General features: G+C 53.8%; 1 protein-coding gene across 1 annotated transcript in view; it reads left to right on the forward strand.

Annotated features, from left to right (window-relative positions):
* Positions 1-17,918, forward strand: part of nrxn3a (neurexin 3a) — a 159,821-nt gene that overhangs the window by 76,597 nt on the left and 65,306 nt on the right. The window contains exons 12-16 of the mRNA XM_042338145.1: positions 7,649-7,768; positions 8,896-9,277; positions 10,183-10,373; positions 11,644-11,817; positions 17,796-17,915. Of these exons, the coding sequence (XP_042194079.1) occupies positions 7,649-7,768; positions 8,896-9,277; positions 10,183-10,373; positions 11,644-11,817; positions 17,796-17,915 (987 nt within the window). The remainder of the gene's footprint in view (positions 1-7,648; positions 7,769-8,895; positions 9,278-10,182; positions 10,374-11,643; positions 11,818-17,795; positions 17,916-17,918) is intronic.

Genomic DNA, 17,918 nt, shown 5'->3' on the forward strand with positions numbered 1-17,918 from the left:
GAACCTGTTCTGCCATTAGATCATGGCTGATCTGGACCTCAACTCCAATTGCCCCACCTTTGCCCCATATCCCTTGAGACCTTGACCTAGTAAATATCTATCCACCTCAGTCTTGAAAATGTGAATGGATCCAGCATCCACAGCCTTTTGAGGGAGAGAGTTCCAGATTTCCACTATCCTTTGGGTGAAAAAGATGGCTGAAGGAAAGGAAGCAAAATGGAGTTAGGTCCCATGGTACAAAGCGGGTACTTGGGGCTGTTCTGGGACACTCCTGTTCCTCGTTTATATCAATGACTTCTCAGACCCAGTGTAAGACAGTGACATTTGCCGATGCCACCTCCATGGGGGGAGCTGCGCAATCAGGAGGCAGCAAAGGTCGTGCGGAGAGAGCTTGATAGGGTAGGCACGTGGGCTGATCGCTGGCAAATTAAGTTTAATGAGGTATTACATGTAGGATCCAAGAATAGGAACCACAACAACTACATGAATGGGATTGGGATTGAGTTTGCCAAGGATGAAGATGAAAGAGCTCTAGGGATGTTAGTTGACTAGTCGCTCAATGTGTCAAAACAGTGAGTCAGCAATAAACAAGGCAAACAGGATGCTATGCTGGGCTATGTTGCTAAATCGATCCCAAGTTCATTCTCAGGATACAGTTCTGGTCATCAAGATGTAAGAGGGTTGTCCAGGCACTAGAAGCCGTGCAGACGAGAGCACAAGGATGATTCAAGTGGTGAAACCATCACTCAATGGGAAGGATGTGTGTCCGAGATGTAGGCTGGAAGATGGTGGCAATTCTCTCATGCATTTCATTCTGAGCTGTGCCCACAGTGAGTTAGTTCTTGGGAATAATTACCCTTGCATTTGGTACAGCGTCTTTCATGTCGTTAGGACATCTCAAAAGTACATCGCAGGATATGCTGTAAGGTGAGTTTATGTGTATTTTGCAGTCAGGTTGTGCAAAGCGACGTCCTCACGGAATCAATGACTGACCTTAACTAAGAGATTGTCAGCCAGGATACCAGGAGAGAGACTCAACCCACCAAGTGAAGGCTCAAACCTGTGCATGTCAGACATCAGAATGACCAATGTCTGCTTCTCTTCCTGCGGGCGGCGGGGGGGGGGTTTGGGGAGCTGAGCGGGGTCTCCTTGGGCCTGAACTTGATCTAAGGTGAGCCTGGCAATGGAAGGTCGGAGCCTAGACTGTCAGGAGTTCACTTGGTGACTTGGTAAGGTTCTGTCCTCCCAGTTTCCCGGGAGAGGGGAGTTTGGGAGCCGTACGGTTACTGCGCCAGGGTACACGGTGCTGGCGGAAAGCACTGCCGGGAGCCATAGCCCCTGCCCTCCGTCAGGTGAGAAAAGATCTGAGGTACAGTAATAATAATAATTATGTATTTGATACAGCGCCTTATCACAACTTTGGGACGTCTCAAAGCGCTTCACAGGATATACTGCAAAGTGAATTGACTGTATATTTTGTGGGTGAAACGCGGCAGCCAATTGCGCACAGCAGCGTCCCCACAAACACTCGTGGATTGAGTGACCAATCTTATTTTTTTTTAAAATATGAAGGGATTATTTCCCCCGGAAAAACGATCCACCAATTGACTAGCAACCAGGTAACTAGTTACTGCTGGGTGACCCGGGGTGTGTGGAGTGAGGAAACTTGCCCGGCCTTTTGTCCTGCCCCGGAGTCGAACCCAGGTCCTCTCGCGTGCGAGGCGAGTTCTGACCACGACACTGCAGGACTTCAGCAGCGACTATCCCGCTTCCAGCCACCGGATGGCACTCCCATCAACACCTCCCGTCTCTCCAGGGCTTTTAATAAGAATATAATAAACCTTTGCATTTGATTTTGCGCCTCATGAAAGCCTCCCGCCATGAGCACCGCTCCACTGACACTCACAGACCCAGATCTCTGGTCAGAGCCGAGGAATTTCACCCGGTTGGAGGCCCGTGAGATCTTCAGATAAAAAAAAAAATCCGGGGGTCTTAAAATGGAAGGCGGCACAAAATCCTACAATAATAACAGCAATAACCTCCTCGCATTTAATACAGCACCCTTCGCGTCACGTCGCAAAAGCGCTTGACGGGATATTACTGCGAAGTGAGGCGACTGTTGCGTAGGTGGATGCGGCAGCCCATTTGCGCACAGCGCCCTACCCGCGAACACTGACCTCCTAGATGGTGACCCTAGGGCTTAACCCACAGCCTTTTCACTCCGAGTGTGAGACAAAAAGCGGCAAACGTGACGAGGGTATGAGTTAAGGGGGCGAAGGTACCCCATTCCCTCCACCCTCTCGCTCTCTCGTTTTACCCCAGCCGGTCTCGACTCCCCTTTCTCTAATTCACCCCCACCAAAACCCCCCCTTTTCTCTCGACCCTCGCGCTCTCTCTTTCTCTGGACCCCCCTCTCTCAAACCCCCCCCCCCTCCACCTTGCCCTTCTTTATCGCCACCCTCTTGATCCTCACCCTTTTGAACCCATCTCTCTCGAACCCCTCTCGAGTGCTCTCCCCTCTCGAGAGCCCCCTTCTCGCGATGCCCCTCTCAACTCTCCCTCTCGCGACCCTGCTCTTTCTTGAACCCCCATCCCCCACCTCGCGACCCGCCTCTCTCTGACCTCCAATTGAATGTGGACAAGACAGAGGCCTTCCTGCTTGGCTCCCATCAGAGACTCCTCACCTCAGGCGCTGATGGCATCACTGTTCATGGATCCACCTCACTGAGATAGTCCAGAACCTTGGCGTCTTGTTTGACCCTCAACTGTTTTTCAAACCCCACATCTATACCATGACCTGTTCTGCCTTTCCCCACCTCTGCAACATTGCCCGTCTCTACCACTATCCCTCAGGCCATCGAGACCCTTATCCACGCTTTTGTAACATCCAGGCTTGACTACGCCTACTCCCTGCTCGCCGGCCTTCCCAAATCTTCCCTCCACAAGTTTCAGATTATTCAAAACTTCCGCAGCCCGTGTCCTCTCCCGCACTAAGCTTCATTGACTCCTCATCCCCAAAGGATTGAGTTCAGGAACCTCGTCGTCAACTTTAAAGCCCTCCACGGCCTTGCTCCTCCCCATCTCTATGACCTCCTAACAACCGGTCAGCTTCCTCCACTCATTGGGTATTGGCCTGGTCCATGTCCCCCACCTCACCATTGACTGTTGGGCTTTCTGCCTCAACCCTCTAGAACTTCAGCCTGGAGCCTCTCTGCCTCTCCCCCTTCCTTGCCTTCTTCAAAGTACATCTCAAGACCTTCCTCTTTGACTCGGCCTTCAGTCATCCCTTCCCACCACCCTCCTTGCCCTCCACCCCTTCCTGATCCCAACCCCCAGCTTGGGTGTGAACCCTTGACTGTGAAAGGCCATTTATAAATGCAATTTGTGGTTGTTACTCAGCATCAGCTTTTTAATCCAGGTCCTCATATGAGGGGCCTTTGGCAAATAGCCGTGCCCACTGTGAAACCATCTCCGCCTCCAGGATGCTCAGTGTCAGGTCAGTGTAGTCCAGAGCCCTCCCTCCTTGTAGGCACTTGCTGTGTTTGTGACAAATCCACCTGACAGCTTGCTCATGCATTTTGCAAATAGACCGGAGGAAGCCTCTCTGCTGCTTATATCTTCTATGCCACAAGCTTGATCTTGATTGGGATCTTCCTGTCCTTGAAGAGGGATGAGCATGACCAGAGTGCCCTTTGCCCCTTCTCAGCGCGGACCTTCAGGACTGAAGCTGGTGTCCACCACGACTTCAAGGTACTGATATGAATCACCGATTGGGACTGACACACCTTGTGTCTTCCATTCAATTCCCTCAATGTCTTCTCTTGGGATTCTGCACTTGGGGGCGCCCACTACCACGTGGCACCGGTTGTTTGCGTGTTCAAGATGGCGGGGGCAGCGCAGAAGGTCCCCAGGTGAGTCCGCCAGCAGCACGATATCATCCGCAAACAGAAGTGTCAATAAGGCGTGGAGCAGATATCCCAAGTCCTTTCCCCTCAGTGCCATCCATGTTGATGAATACATCGAACAAGATGGGTGACAATGGGCAGTTTGCCCCTCTCTCGTATCTCCCTCTGTCTTTCCCTCTCCCTCTCCTCTCTCTTTCTCTCCCCTCGGTCTCTCCCATCCCCCTCTCTCACCTCTTGCGCTCTTCCCCCCCTCACTCACATCTAACTCTTATCTCTCTCCCTGCGCTTTCCCTCTCCTCCCACAACCCCCCCCCCCCCCCCCACCCACCCCCTTCCCTTGTTCTCGCTCTGATACCCCAGTGTTTTCACTACACTCAGTAATTGAGTGTCACGGTGCTAAATCGATCATTTTTATGCCATTAAAGTATTTTCATGCTCAAAATTGCCTGAGCGACATCGCCAGAGACAGTGAGAATCTGCAGCCGTGTGTGTGTGTGTGTGTGTGTGACCAGAATCCCATAACTAGCAGCTCCCTGCGCACCGTGGCCTCGGCTTTCTGAGTTCAGATGGTTGAGGGCTGATCTGATTGAGGTTTTTAAAATAATAAAGGGATCCGATAGGGTAGCTACAGAGAAACTGTTTCCCTTGGTGGGGGCATCGATAACAAGGAGAGGCATCATCTTAAGGTTAGAGCCGGGACATTGAGGAGTGAAATCAGGAGGCAGTTTTTCACCCAAAGGGTAGTGGAAATCTGGAACTCTCCCCAAAAGAGATCCATTCACATTTTCAAGACTGAGGTGGATAGATGTTTGTTAGGTCAGGGTATTGAGGGATACGGGGCAAGGGCGGGTAATCGGAGTTGAGGTACAGATCAGCCTTGTTCGCGTAGAATGGTGGAACGGGCTCGAGGGGCTGAATGGACTCCTTTTTCTGTGATGGGATTTGTGCAGCCTCTGAATATTGCCGTTATACAGGGCATCAGCCTGGACTGTGAGCTCTAAGGGAGAGGGAGAGAGGTTTAACGGGAATATCTTGATCACATTCAGTGTGAGAGAGAGTATGTATGTGAGTGAGTGTGTGTGAAAGTGTGTATGTGAGAGGGTGTGTGAGGGAGTGTGACAGTAAGTGTGTGTGAGAATGAGAGTGGGAAAGTGAATGAGAGTGAGAGTGTGTGAGAGATACTGTATGTGAGAGAGTGTGAGGAAGTGTGTGGTATAATTATTTGGGGAGGACAAGTTTGCAGGACTATGGGGAGAGCGTGGGGAGTGGCACAGACGCGATGGGATGAATGACATTCTGTGCTGTATGTTGCTATGATTCTATGATATGGGAGTATGAGAGTAAGAGTGCGTGAGCGAGTGTGTGTATGAGTGTGAGAGAGTGTAAGAGCGAGAGTGTGAGAGCGAGATCTCGTCAGTTTGTTTTCACTGCATCAGGAGGACGTTGAAATTATATTGAGGTTTTTTTTTAATCCCGTTCATTTGCAGCTTGGTTTATTTTTCAGTGGGATGAGGGGTGTGTGTGTGGGGGGGGGTAGTTGGATGCGAGGAAGAGAGCAGTGACCAGCTTTATTGTTAACGGGAGTGATATTTCTGTAAACTGCTGTTTCTCTCTAACCCCTGTGATCACCCATTCCGTTTACATCATTGATTTAGAGAAAACAAACCCTCTCATGTGGGGCTTCAGTCAATGCCTTCAATTCTCTTTCCTCCCTGCTCGCTAATAATAATAATTCTTGCATTTAATACAACGCCTTTAACGTCGGGAGGATGTCTCAAAGTGCTTGGCAGGATTTGTACTCTAAAGTCTAGCGATTGTGTGAGTTGTGGGCCAATGCAGCAGCCGATTTGCGCACGACAGCGTCCCCTCAAGCAGCATAAATAATAATAATCGTTGCATTTGACATAGAGCCTTATCACGTCTTCAAGACGTCTCAAAACACTTCACAGAATGTATTTAAAGTGCAGTGACTATGTATTTTGTGGGCGAAACTCGGCAGCCAATTGCACGCAGCAGTGTCCCACCAACAGAGAGTGACCTGTTTTTATTTTGGGTGATTGTTGGGCAGGACACCGGGAGAGAGAAACTCCCTTCTCCTTTTCAATAGTGCCGTGGGATCTTTAACGTCCGGCTGAACAAGCAGACAGGATCTGGGTTTAATGTTTCATCTGAAGAACGGCACCTCCGACAAGACAACGAACCCCCCAAGCTGCACTGGCGCATCAGCTTAGACTATGTGATTCCAAGTCCCGACGTGGGGCTTGAACCCACAACCTTCTGAGTCAGAGGCGAAAGTGCTACCACTGAACGAGGCTGACACAGATTTGAAGATCGACTGGGGGGGAGGGTGGGGTGTGTAACCAAAGGTTCAGTCACCGACGGTGGCATGGAGGGAACTGGAGAATGAGCAGAGCAGTGGGGTAAGAGGTTGAGATGATGGGGAGGTGATTAGTCGATGAGGGTGGGCGAGGACTGATGGGGGTGCGGAGTTTAGTGCTCAGTAAGGATGCCGTCAGCAGGGTTTGGGCTGAGCTGAGGTTGATAGATGGTGAAGCGAGGGAGCGTGGTGAGGAGAGGGTTAGCAGAGTCTTCGCGGGAGGTAATGGAGGCATGAGAGTGGATTTCCTGCCCAGAAATGTGCACCCGGCAGATCTCCAAATTGCTTGCCTCGCTGATGGACACAAGGTCACACTTGACATTCAGTCACATTCCTCAGCGCATTGTGGGCCCGAAATACCACCCTGTCGCAGCCTGCGGTACAATTTCTAGAATAATAACACTTTATCCCGTCTCAATGAGCTTCACAGAACATACTGTGTAGTGGAGTGTCTGTATTTTGTGGATGAGCAAAATCGCGGCAACCAATTGCCCACAGCAGCGTCCCACACGCAGTCTTGGATTGCGTGATCAGATTTGATTTGGATCGAATCTGATCCAATTTCTGCCGTAAAACCTCCAGGATTACGGGAAAGTTCGATTAAGAACGTCCGGATTTGATGGGGAAGAGTTTCCCCGAAGTTTCCTTAGAAGGATAAACAACTCCCGGAATCATCCTGATTAAGGATCCCGCCCGGATTGAAGAATTTTCCGTACTCCGGCATCTGATTTAAACAGCAGTGTCTCGCAGGCTGAGACCAGGCAGAATTCGGGGCCTCGGGCAGGGAAATCTGACGAGTGCACATTTCTTATTAAGAAATCCGTTAAGAAATTGGGCAAACTAGCACCCGAATGGGAACTGTGCTTATGAAACCAGTGTCGGGGCTGTAACAAAGCTGTATTTTTGGATGGGGAGGAGGTATGGGGGAAGAGAGAGAGGGGGGGAGTGGAGGGGGGACCGTGAGGGTGAGGAGCATTTTAACCTCTTACATCAAAAACAGCGTCTGATGACAAATGTTGAAGTTAGCGGGAGATACAATCTTCTCAGATGGGGCAGGTGCCCATTCGTAGGGAGGGGGTTCTGTGAGCTCGGTGAGGGAGAGGGGGTGTTCCCAGGAATTTGTGGGGGAGACAAAAGGGGAGCGAACGTGATTCTGAGAGGCCGAGTGTTAAATTTGGATGTCGGGGTGGGGTGGGGGGGAAGGAAGGAAGGAGTGGGTACCTCGAGTGGAAGAAATTGAGTTCCCCCCAGTCATTGTTACAGCCCTGCCTGAGGTTGAGATGAACCTAAGGCTCCCCACTGACCTCTCTCCTCTCTCTCTCTGTCTCTCTCTTTCTCTCTATTGTTTCGCCCACGTCTCTCCCAGGCAAAGGGCCCGAGACGCTGTACGCCGGGCAGAAGCTGAACGACAACGAGTGGCACACGGTGCGGGTGGTGAGGAGAGGCAAGAGCCTGAAGCTAATGGTGGACGAGGTCATTGCTGAAGGTACCAGTCCTTTTCTCCCCTCCCCTACCCCCTCGCCCTTTATTGCCACCATTTGCCCAGGTCGGGGGCAGGGGGGAACTTTAGGTGATGTGCCAATTTGGGGAGAGCTAACCAAATGGAGCGGAGTGCCTGTCTCACGGCTCAAATTGCGAGGGAGGATGAGGGTTGGTTAAAGGTATTTGAAAAGGAACAATTTGCAACGATTTGGGAAAGACTAGTTGGGGAGCTCTTCCAAAGAGCCGGCATAGGCACGATGGGCCGAATGGCCTCCTTCTGTGCTGTAATATTCTATGATTCTATAACTAATCTGCGGAGACACTACTACTTCAGTGAGCGAGCAGTTGAACGTATGGAACGGGATCCCTAGGGAGACGGTGGAAGCAGAAAATTTAGTTTGTTTCAAGAACAAATTGGATAGATTTCTGTAATACTATCTGGGGAAAGAGTGTATAGTTAGGGACACCACATGCCAAGCGACTGCCAGGATGGTGGAAGACCTGGATCATCCTTACACGTCAGTTACCGCATGGCCCACAAAACACAGTCAGTGCAAATTCTGTTTGTGAGGAGGTTTGAGATGTTGCGATGTGAAGAGTTCCTGATGGGTGTCTATCTCTGTCTGTCTGACTCTCTGTGTGTCTATCTTTGTGTCTGTGTGTGTGTCTCTGTGTGTGTGTATGTCTCTGTGTGTGCGTGTGTGTGTGCGTGTGTGGATGTGTGTGTGTGTGCGTGTGTGTGTTTGTGTCTCTGTGTTTGTGTCTGTGTGTGTGTTTCTGTGTGTGTCTGTGTGTGTGTGTGTGTGTGTTTGTGTCTCTGTCTGTGTGTGTGTGTCTGTGTGTGTGTCTGTGTCTGTGTCTCTGTCTGTCTGTGTCTGTCTGTGTGTCTGTGTGTGTGTGTTTGTGTCTGTGTGTCTGTGTATCTGTTTGTGTGTGGGTGTGTTTGTATCTCTGTGTGTGTCTATGTGTGTGTGTTTGTGTGTCTGTGTGTGTGTTTGTGTGTGTGTGTGTTTGTGTCTCTGTGTGTGTGTGTGTGTGTGTGTGTCTATGTGTGTGTGTGTCTGTGTCTCTGTCTGTGTGTGTGTGTGTTTGTATCTCTGTGTGTGTCTATGTGTGTGTGTGTGTGTACAGGACACATGCTGGGAGACCACACACGGCTGGAGTTCCACAACATAGAGACGGGGATAATGACCGAGAGGCGCTTCATCTCGGCCGCCCCGTCCAGCTTTATCGGACACCTGCAGAGTCTGCTGTTTAACGGGCAGCTGTACATCGACCTGTGTAAGAACGGCGACATCGACTACTGCGAGATCAACGCACGCTTCGGGATGAGGTCCATCATCGCCGACCCGGTCACCTTCAAATCACGGAGCAGTTACCTGACGCTGCCCACGCTGCAGGCCTACGCCTCCATGCACCTCTTCTTCCAGTTCAAGACCACGGCCCCCGACGGCTTCATCCTCTTCAACAGCGGCAACGGCAACGACTTCATCGCCGTTGAGCTCGTCAAAGGGTACAGACCATCCCGATCCAGCTCCCGCTCCTGCTCCCCCTCCAGCTCCTGCTCCAGCTCCCGCTCCAGCTCCCGCTCCTGCTCCCCCTCCAGCTCCTGCTCCAGCTCCGCTCCGCTCCTCCAGCTCCCGCTCCAGCTCCCGCTCCTGCTCCCCCTCCAGCTCCTGCTCCAGCTCCCGCTCCAGCTCCCGCTCCAGCTCCAGCTTCCGCTCCTGCTCCCGCTCCTGTTCCAGCTCCCATTCCAGCCCCTCCCCTCCAGCTCCATCTGCTCCTGCCCCCTCCCGTCCAGCTCCCGTTCCAGCTCCCATTCCAGCTCCCGCTCGCATTCCAACTCCAGCTCCCGCTCCAGCTCCCGCTCCAGCTCCCTCTCCTGCTCCAGCTCCCGCTCTAGTTCCCATTCCAGCTCCCATTCCAGCTCCAGCTCCCATTCCACCTCCAGCTCCCATTCCAACTCCCATTCCAGCTCCCGCTCCCATTCCAGCTCCCGCTCCCATTCCAGCTCCTACTCCCATTCCAGCTCCCATTCCAGCTCCCGCTCCAGCTCCATCTCCCATTCCAGCTCCAGCTGCCACTCCCATTCCAGCTCCCGCTCCCATTCCGGCTCCATCTCCATCTCCCGCTCCCGCTCCATCTCCATCTCCATCTCCCGCTCCCGCTCCAGCTCCCATCCAGCTCCAGTTCCAGCTCCCATCCAGCTCCCGCTCCAGCTCCCGCTCCACGTTGGCTCTCCTTGCCACTCTGGCTCTTATTCTCTCTTCCCTCTCCAACTCACACTCTCTCGCCCCGGCTCCTGCTCTCTCTCTCTCACTCTAGCTCCTGCTCTTTCTCTCTTGCGCGCGCTCCGGCGCACTCTGTATGTGTGTGTATGTGTGGGTGTGTGAGCCGTGGCTCCTCTCCTCTCCGCAGGTACATCCACTACGTGTTTGACCTGGGGAATGGACCCAACGTGATCAAAGGTAACTCGGAGAAGTCCCTGAGCGACAACCAGTGGCACAATGTGGTGATCACCAGAGACAACAGCAACACACACACCCTCAAGGTGGACGCTCGCTCTGTCACCAAGGTCATCAACGGGGCCAAGAACCTCGACCTTAAAGGTACCCCCACACCCCTCTCTTCAGCCCCCCACCCTCACCCATCCAGCTGCTCCGTCCGTTCGGCAGGCACCGTCGTGTTTCACATTTCACTCCCCCCCCCCCCACCCCCACCCAGGCCCTCAAACCACCCCCTCCGTTCCCCCACCATCCGAGAACGCCATCCGAGAGGTCCTCCGGCGCCCTCCCTCACCTCTTTCAAAGTCCATCTCAAGACCTTCCTATATCCTGTAGAGTATTGGTTAGCGCACTCGCCTTGCAAGCGAGAAGACCCAGGTTCGATTCCTGGCAGGGGGCGAATCCTTAAGCAAGTTTCCTTACTCCGCACCCCTCTGTTTACCCAGCAGTAAGTAGGTGGTCAATTGGTGGACCGCTTTCCGGGGGTAATCCCTCCCCAAAAAATTGACTATCATGTTTCACCCACAAAATACACAGTCAATCGACTTTACAATATGTTCTGTGAAGCGTTTGAGACGTCTCGAAGACGTGATAAGGAGCTATATCAAATGCAAGGATTAATATTATTATTATTATTATCTGTCTCTGAGTTTGGTGCTAACTCTCAGCAGTGTGTAACGCTGGCTCGGTTGCCCAGGACACCTGTCAGTGATTCATTTCCAAAATCAGTCTCTCCTCCACCTCCCACACTCTGCCTCGTGCAGCGAAGCTCCGAATAGAGAGACGACTGTCTCCCACACTTGGCCCCGGAACATCTGTGCGGCAACTTTGATTTGTGCCGTACAGGGATTATTATTATGACATTATTATATTAAATCCTGGGAGGCAGACTGTATCAAATGTAAAATTTATGTCATGAATAGAGTGGAATCAGTTGGAACCGTACATTTAACGGCTTATGCAAAGCGTGAGTTGGGTCAAACTTGCGTAGAATATACAACGGGACTTAGGCAGATAGATGTATGATTTAGGAGATTACAGGATATGTACAGATCAGACTTGTGCGACGTTTACTGTACACTCATCCCTCGTGCGCTCCGCTTCACTATCGGAGGCCGTGCCTTCATCTAGTATGCCCCAAAACTCTGGAACTCTCTCTCTTAATCCCTCCGCCTTGCCCTCTCCTTCCCTCCCCACTTCCAAATCCCACCTAAAGACCTTCCTTTTTTGATCGCGCTTACAGTCACCCCCCCACCCCCTTCCTCTCCACGTTGTCAGACTATCGCCGTGCGTAAGGGGGCGCTATAGAAATGCAAGTTGTTGTTGTTGTTGTTGATGATGGTTTGCTCTCTCTGTGTGTGTCCCTGGGCTGTAGGTGACCTGTACATCGCAGGGTTGGTACAGAGCATGTACCACAACCTGCCCAAGCTGGTGGCCAGCAGGGATGGTTTCCAGGGCTGCCTGGCTTCTGTGGACCTGAACGGCCGACTGCCCAACCTGATCCATGACGCGTTGCACCGGAGCGGACAGATCGACCGGGGATGTGAAGGTACAAACCGCAGCGCCTTGAGCTCGGACAGTCAATCCTTCCTCGCCTCCGGGGTGGGTCACGCTCCCCACCTCCTCCTCCGCCTGCTCCCCTCCTTGAGGCTCACAGTCCTGCTGTCTGCCACCGTCGCCGTCTTCTATCCACAGGGCGGCCTGTGGCTTTAACCGCCCGCCCCGCCCCGCCCGCCCCGCCCCATCCCGCGATACAGCACTAAAGCCAAACTGCTCTTGTTTTTATTTTCTGTGTGTAATCCCCGAGGGAATGAGGGGGGGGGAAGGGGAATGGGGAGGGGGGGGGGCGGGTTGTTTATTTTTGGACTATTATTTTGTAGCGATGTCGATGAGTAAATACACTTATTTTATCCAAACGCAATTTCCACGCCTTTTCTTGATGTTATTCCTTCCCTCCGGAATCCGTCGTCTGCCGGGAGACGTCTTGTTACGTCCGGCACGGAACAGGAAGGTTTTAAAGATATTCCCCCCCCCCCCAGGTGGAGAAGAGAAGAGGGTGGGGGAAAGGATGTGGTGGGAGTGGGAGAAGGGAGGAAAATTAACAGTTCAAGTCAGGCAGTGGTCATAGCCCCTGAATTAATGCACTGATAACAGCTCACTCCTACTCCCCAACTGATTGGTACCTATTCCTGCCGTCCCCCCGTCCCCCCCCCCACAAACACACAGACTCACTCAGGCCACCCACCTCCGTCCTGAGGAGGGTTCGTAATTGTCTCTATCCCCACCCAACACTCCCGTTTCCTGGGGCCTCACACCAGGTTCTCGGGGAGGCAGAACCCTGGATCCATTTGCACCTAATAATACACAAATAATAATTTGATACAGCAGAGCACAGGGCAGCTCTTCTCTGCGCCTCCTGCCTTGCCATCCCCCCCACCCCCCTCCCCACCCCCTCCCCAAGGTAAGACCAGAGTTGGACCCCGCTATCTCGCTGGTTTCACCGTCTCGGAGATGTTGGCCACCTCCCTGTCCCCTCCTCAGCCTGTCTGTGTGTCTATCCCTCATCCCATCATACCTCGCCCCCATCTGTGTCCATGCTCATGAACCATCCCATTCCCCATTCCCCGCTGCAGCTCAGAGAGAGAGAGGTGGGGGTTGACGGGGGGAATGCTGTATATTTGCATCTTTGGACAGTCAGAGAGCGGGAGAGAAAATGTGCGGGCAGCAGGGCACTGTGCGTTGTGGGTCAGTAGGTGAGAATGTACGAGCGACAGTGTGAGCGTGAGTAGTGTGGAGGGTGTGAACAGTGAGCAGCGAGTGTGAGCAGTGTGAGTGTGCACAGTGAGTGAGCAGCAAGTGAGCAGTGAGTGAGCATGGACAGTGTGTGTGCACAGTGAGTGTGGGAGCAGTGAGTGAACGTGGACAGTGTGTGCGCGCAGTGTGTGTGCACAGTGAGTGAGCAGTGAGTGAGCGTGGACAGTGTGTGCGCGCAGTGTGTGTGCACAGTGAGTGAGCAGTGAGTGAGCGTGGACAGTGTGTGCGCGCAGCGTGTGTGCACAGTGAGTGAGCAGTGTGAGTGTGGACAGTGTGTGTGTTTTTCCCGGCTGGGATCTCTGTGTTGTGTGGGGCGAGTTGCTCTGTGGCCAGTGAGGGTGCGGGCAAGTGTGTGTGTGGTGGTGGTGGTGGTGGTGGTGGGGGCGGGTGCGGGGAAGGGGCTCCTCACTCGGAGGCTAGAGTCGGGGCCGGAACATCGGGATCGATCACTGGAAAACCAGAGCCGGAACCACAACAACAACAGCAACAACCTGGGCCAGGGACTCGGAATGCTCAACGACAGCAGACCATCTCCCTCTCCGTCCCCTCGGTTTCCTGACCTGAAGCTGATTTGCCCTGAGTGTATGTCTGTCCATCTGTGTGTCGGGGTGTCCTTTGGTCGAGACGTACAAACCGAGGTCCTGCCTGTGCCTGTTGGGACGGGCGTCAGTGTCGTTGTTCCCCGGCCGTCGTACCCCCCCCGCCCCCGTCCTCCTCCTCCAGATAGACTTGGTCGTTCACCTCGAGGCTGTTCGTGGGATGCTGTCGCTCGCAAATTGGCTGCCGACAAAATACACAGTCACTACACCACAGAGGAAAGCGATTTGAGGTGTTTGGACGTTGGATGAAACATGAGTATTGTTATTTAGAACGAGTATAAAATGCTATAAACGCTGTGATTCCAGCGCCTTGGGACGTCCTCCCGACGTGAAAGGTGCTATACAAATGTAATCTTGTTGTTGTTGTTGTTGTTGTTGATTGGGGGCAGCAGCCAATCACAGCGTTAAATAGTGAGCAATGTGGTCAGGTAAGTAAGCACTTACCTCTCTCTTACCTGCGTGTGTCTCTGTGTGTGTGTCTGTGTATCTGTGTATGTCTGTGTCTCTCTGTATCTCTCTGTGTCTGTGTGTGTGTCTATCTATGTGTATCTCTCTGTATTTGTGTGTGTGTGTCTCTCTGTATTTGTGTGTGTGTCTCTCTGTATGTGTGTGTGTGTGTGTGTCTCTCTGTATCTGTATGTGTGTTCCTCTCTGTATCTGTATGTGTGTGTGTCTCTGTTCTACGTGTGTGTGTCTCTCTGTAAGTCTTTATCTGTGTGTCTGTGTGTGTGTCTCTCTGTATCTCTCTCTATCTGTGTGTGTGTGCGTGTCTCTCTATCTGTGTGTGTCTCTCTGTATTTGTGTATGCGTGTGTCTCTCTGTATGTGTGTGTGTGCCTTTGTATCTCTCCGTGTCTGTGTGTGTGTGTGTCTCTGTATCTCTCTATCTGTGTGTGTGTGTGTGTCTCTCTGTCTCTCCGTGTGCCTTCAGAATTTTACGGAACGTATTTGCCACCGCGTGCGGAGACTGACCGGGATCAGGTGAGCGGCGAGGTGGGAGGTGGGAGGTGGGAGGTGGGAGGTTGGAGGTGGTGGTGGTGGTGGGGGGGGGGGGAGTGTACGACAGAGATCAAATGGACCATCAGATGGACATACCACAAACAGCTGTCAAATGAATGACCAGCGTGAGCCAGGAGGATTGCCAGCGGGAGGACAACGTCCCTTCACCCCTCACCCCGGGACCTCGGGTTAACGTCTCGTCTGAAGGACAGCAGCTCAGAAGTGCGCCCCCACCCTCAACCCTCTCTTCCCCACCCTCCTTCCCCTCCCTTTCCTCCCACTCCCTCTCCATCCCCACCACCCACGCCCCCTCCCCACCCCGAGCCCTCAACTTATTCACCTCCCAACTCCTCCACACCCCTCCCTTCCCCTCCCACCCTCCCTCCGTCCTCCCTCCCCCCCCCCCGTCTCGGTGACTGCTGACGGTGTTGCCCTGTGTGCCCGGGGGCGCGGTGTAAAGTCACGGACTTGCAGGGGGTTTGGTTTGGAAGCACTCGTCGCCACAATCTGTCTCGGCTAACGGGAGCGACCGGATTAACCCGCTCCACGATGCTGCGGTGACAGCCTCCCTGCCCTCCTCCCGGCCGCTCCGCGTGTCCGGGCGCCTGTGCGGGTGTGGGGTTGCGTTTTCCCGTTGTGCGCGCGGTCTGCCTTCTTTGGGCGCGTGCGAGTTTGTGTGCGTGCGTGTGTTTTGTGTGCGGGTGCGTGCGTGTGTGCAGGTGCGTGTCAGCGTGTGCGTGCGTGCGAGTGCGTGGACGTGCGTGCGTGTGCGTGTGTGTAGGGCAGTCTGCCTGGCGTCGTTAACACGAGTTTATTAACCTCTGCTGTTATTTTCGCTTCTGTTCTTATTTGCTAACGAAAGTTGCACTGACCAAAGCAGACCTGCAAGGTACAAGGCCTGCGTCTCGCTGTGTGCCCGAAAGTGGCTGGAAGTGTTACTGTATAATGTGCGGCCAATTTGTCCGCATCAGCTTCTCAACCCCCCCCCCACCACCCCCACAACCCCCGCACACCACCCCCCAGCCCGCTGGGAACGCAGTAACACTGCACTGACGTTAATACCAATATTGACGTATTAATACCGGCGTTATTATTAATCGCACTCAAAATAGTGTAAATAATACAGAGAGAGAGAGGGGGTGGGGGGGGAAGAGGCCGAGAGAGAAGGGAGGGGGGGGTGAGAGTGGAGTTTGGGAGCGTAGAGAGTGGGGGTGGGGACAGAGAGAGAGAGAGAGAGTGGGGGGCAGAGAGAGGTGGGGGTGGGGGGGTCCGGGGACGAACAGAGGGGTGGACAGAGAGAAAGGGGGGGGGGGGAGAGGAGAGACGGTGTTGATGTGAGTAGCAGTGGCCAATGTTTAGCGCGACAGACGCACATTACACAGGACAACACACTTTCAGCTCCGCTGCAGGGTTTGGGTTTTTTTTTTGCTTTGGAGTGAAATGCTTTAAATATTTAGTCACCGTCAGTCTCTCTTTTTCTCTCTCTCTCTCACTCTCAGAGTCAGTCTCTCTCGCTGTGGCTCTCACTCTCCATCTCTTCACTCTCTGTCTCTGTGTTCGCCGGTTTTCACGTGTGTGTATCCCCGACACGCTCGACCAGTGATTTATTCTCAATAATAATTAGCGGTCGTCCCCTCCCCACACACATCACATACCCGGAGCCCCCACCGCACACAACAATAATAATAATCCTTGCATTTGATATAGCACTTTTCACATCTTCCAGACGTCTCAAAGCGCTTCGCAGACCCTTAGAGACCCCTCTCCGCCACACAGACCCTAAATCCCCCCCACACACACAAACGCTGAGCACCCCCCCCACGCAGACCCTAAGCCCCCCCCCACGCACACAGACCCTAAGAGCCTCCCCCTACCACACAGACCCTAAGCCCACCCTACACATACCCTAAGCTCCCCCACACAGACACTACGTCCCCCCACCACACATACCCTAAATCACCCCCACACACACTAACACTGAGCCCCCCCCCATGCAGACCCTATGCCCCCCCCACCACACACACAGACCCAAAGCCACCCACACACACCGACCCTAAGCCCCCCGTCACACAGACCTTATGCCCCCCCCACCCGCACAAACACGGACCCAAACCCCCCTACCCCCCCCACACGCACAGAACTAAGCCACACTCCCCCCTCACATCCCTCTCTCTCCCTGACTGAGGTATTCCTTCCGCCTCCGCCCGATCACAGAGTCTCTCTCTGTGTGTATATCACACATGTTTGTGCGTGTGAGGCGTGTTTGAGTGTGTTTTTTGGGGGAGAAGGGCTTGGCGGGGGTCTAATTTGCAACAGTCGTATAGAACGAGACCCGGGGGTGGGGGGGTCATTTCATGAAAACATAAAACGACCCCCCGCCCCTCCCCCCAAAAAAACATTCTGGATTTAATAGTGGGTGACACTGCGTATGTGTGGGGTGGTGTTGTGTGTGTGGGGGGGGGGGAACTGTGAAGGGGGGGGAGGGCTATATGTGGAGTGGAGCTGTGTGTGTACTGGGGCTGTGTATGTGGGGTGGGGAGGGCTATGTGTGTGGGATGGGGCTGTGTTTGTGTGTGGGTGGGGGTGCTGTGTGTGTGTGTGGGTGGGGTGCTGTGTGTGGGTGGGGGTGCTGTGTGTGTGTGGGGGGGGTGCTGTGTGTGTGGGGGGTGCTGTGTGTTTGTGGGGAGGGTGCTGTGTGTGGGTGCGGGTGCTGTGTGTGGGTGGGGTTGCTGTGTGTGGGTGGGGGTGCTGTGTGTGGATGTGGGTGCTGTGTGTGGGTGGGGGTGCTGTGTGTGTGGGTGGGGGTGCTGTGTGTGGGTGGGGGTGCTGTGTGTGGGTGGGGGTGCTGTGTGTGGATGGGGGTGCTGTGTGTGGGTGGGGGTGCTGTGTGTGGATGCGGGTGCTGTGTGTGGATGGGGGTGCTGTGTGTGGATGGGGGTGCTGTGTGTGGGTGGGGGGCTGTGTGTGTGGGGGGTTGCTGTGTGTGGGTGGGGGTGCTGTGTGTGGATGGGGGTGCTATGTGTGGGTGGGGGCTGTGTGTGTGTGCGTGTGGGGGGGGGTGGGGGGGGGGTGATGGTTCTGACTCCGTCCACTGTCTCTGTCCCTCCCCCACAAAGGGCCGAGCAACACATGTCAAGAGGATTCCTGCATCAATCACGGTGTCTGCATGCAGCAGTGGGAGGGCTACACGTGTGACTGTACCATGACCTCGTACAGCGGCAGCCAGTGCAACGACCGTG

This window comes from Callorhinchus milii, unplaced genomic scaffold, assembly GCF_018977255.1.
Source record: "Callorhinchus milii isolate IMCB2004 unplaced genomic scaffold, IMCB_Cmil_1.0 Scaffold9, whole genome shotgun sequence".
NCBI classification, from domain to species: domain Eukaryota; kingdom Metazoa; phylum Chordata; class Chondrichthyes; order Chimaeriformes; family Callorhinchidae; genus Callorhinchus; species Callorhinchus milii.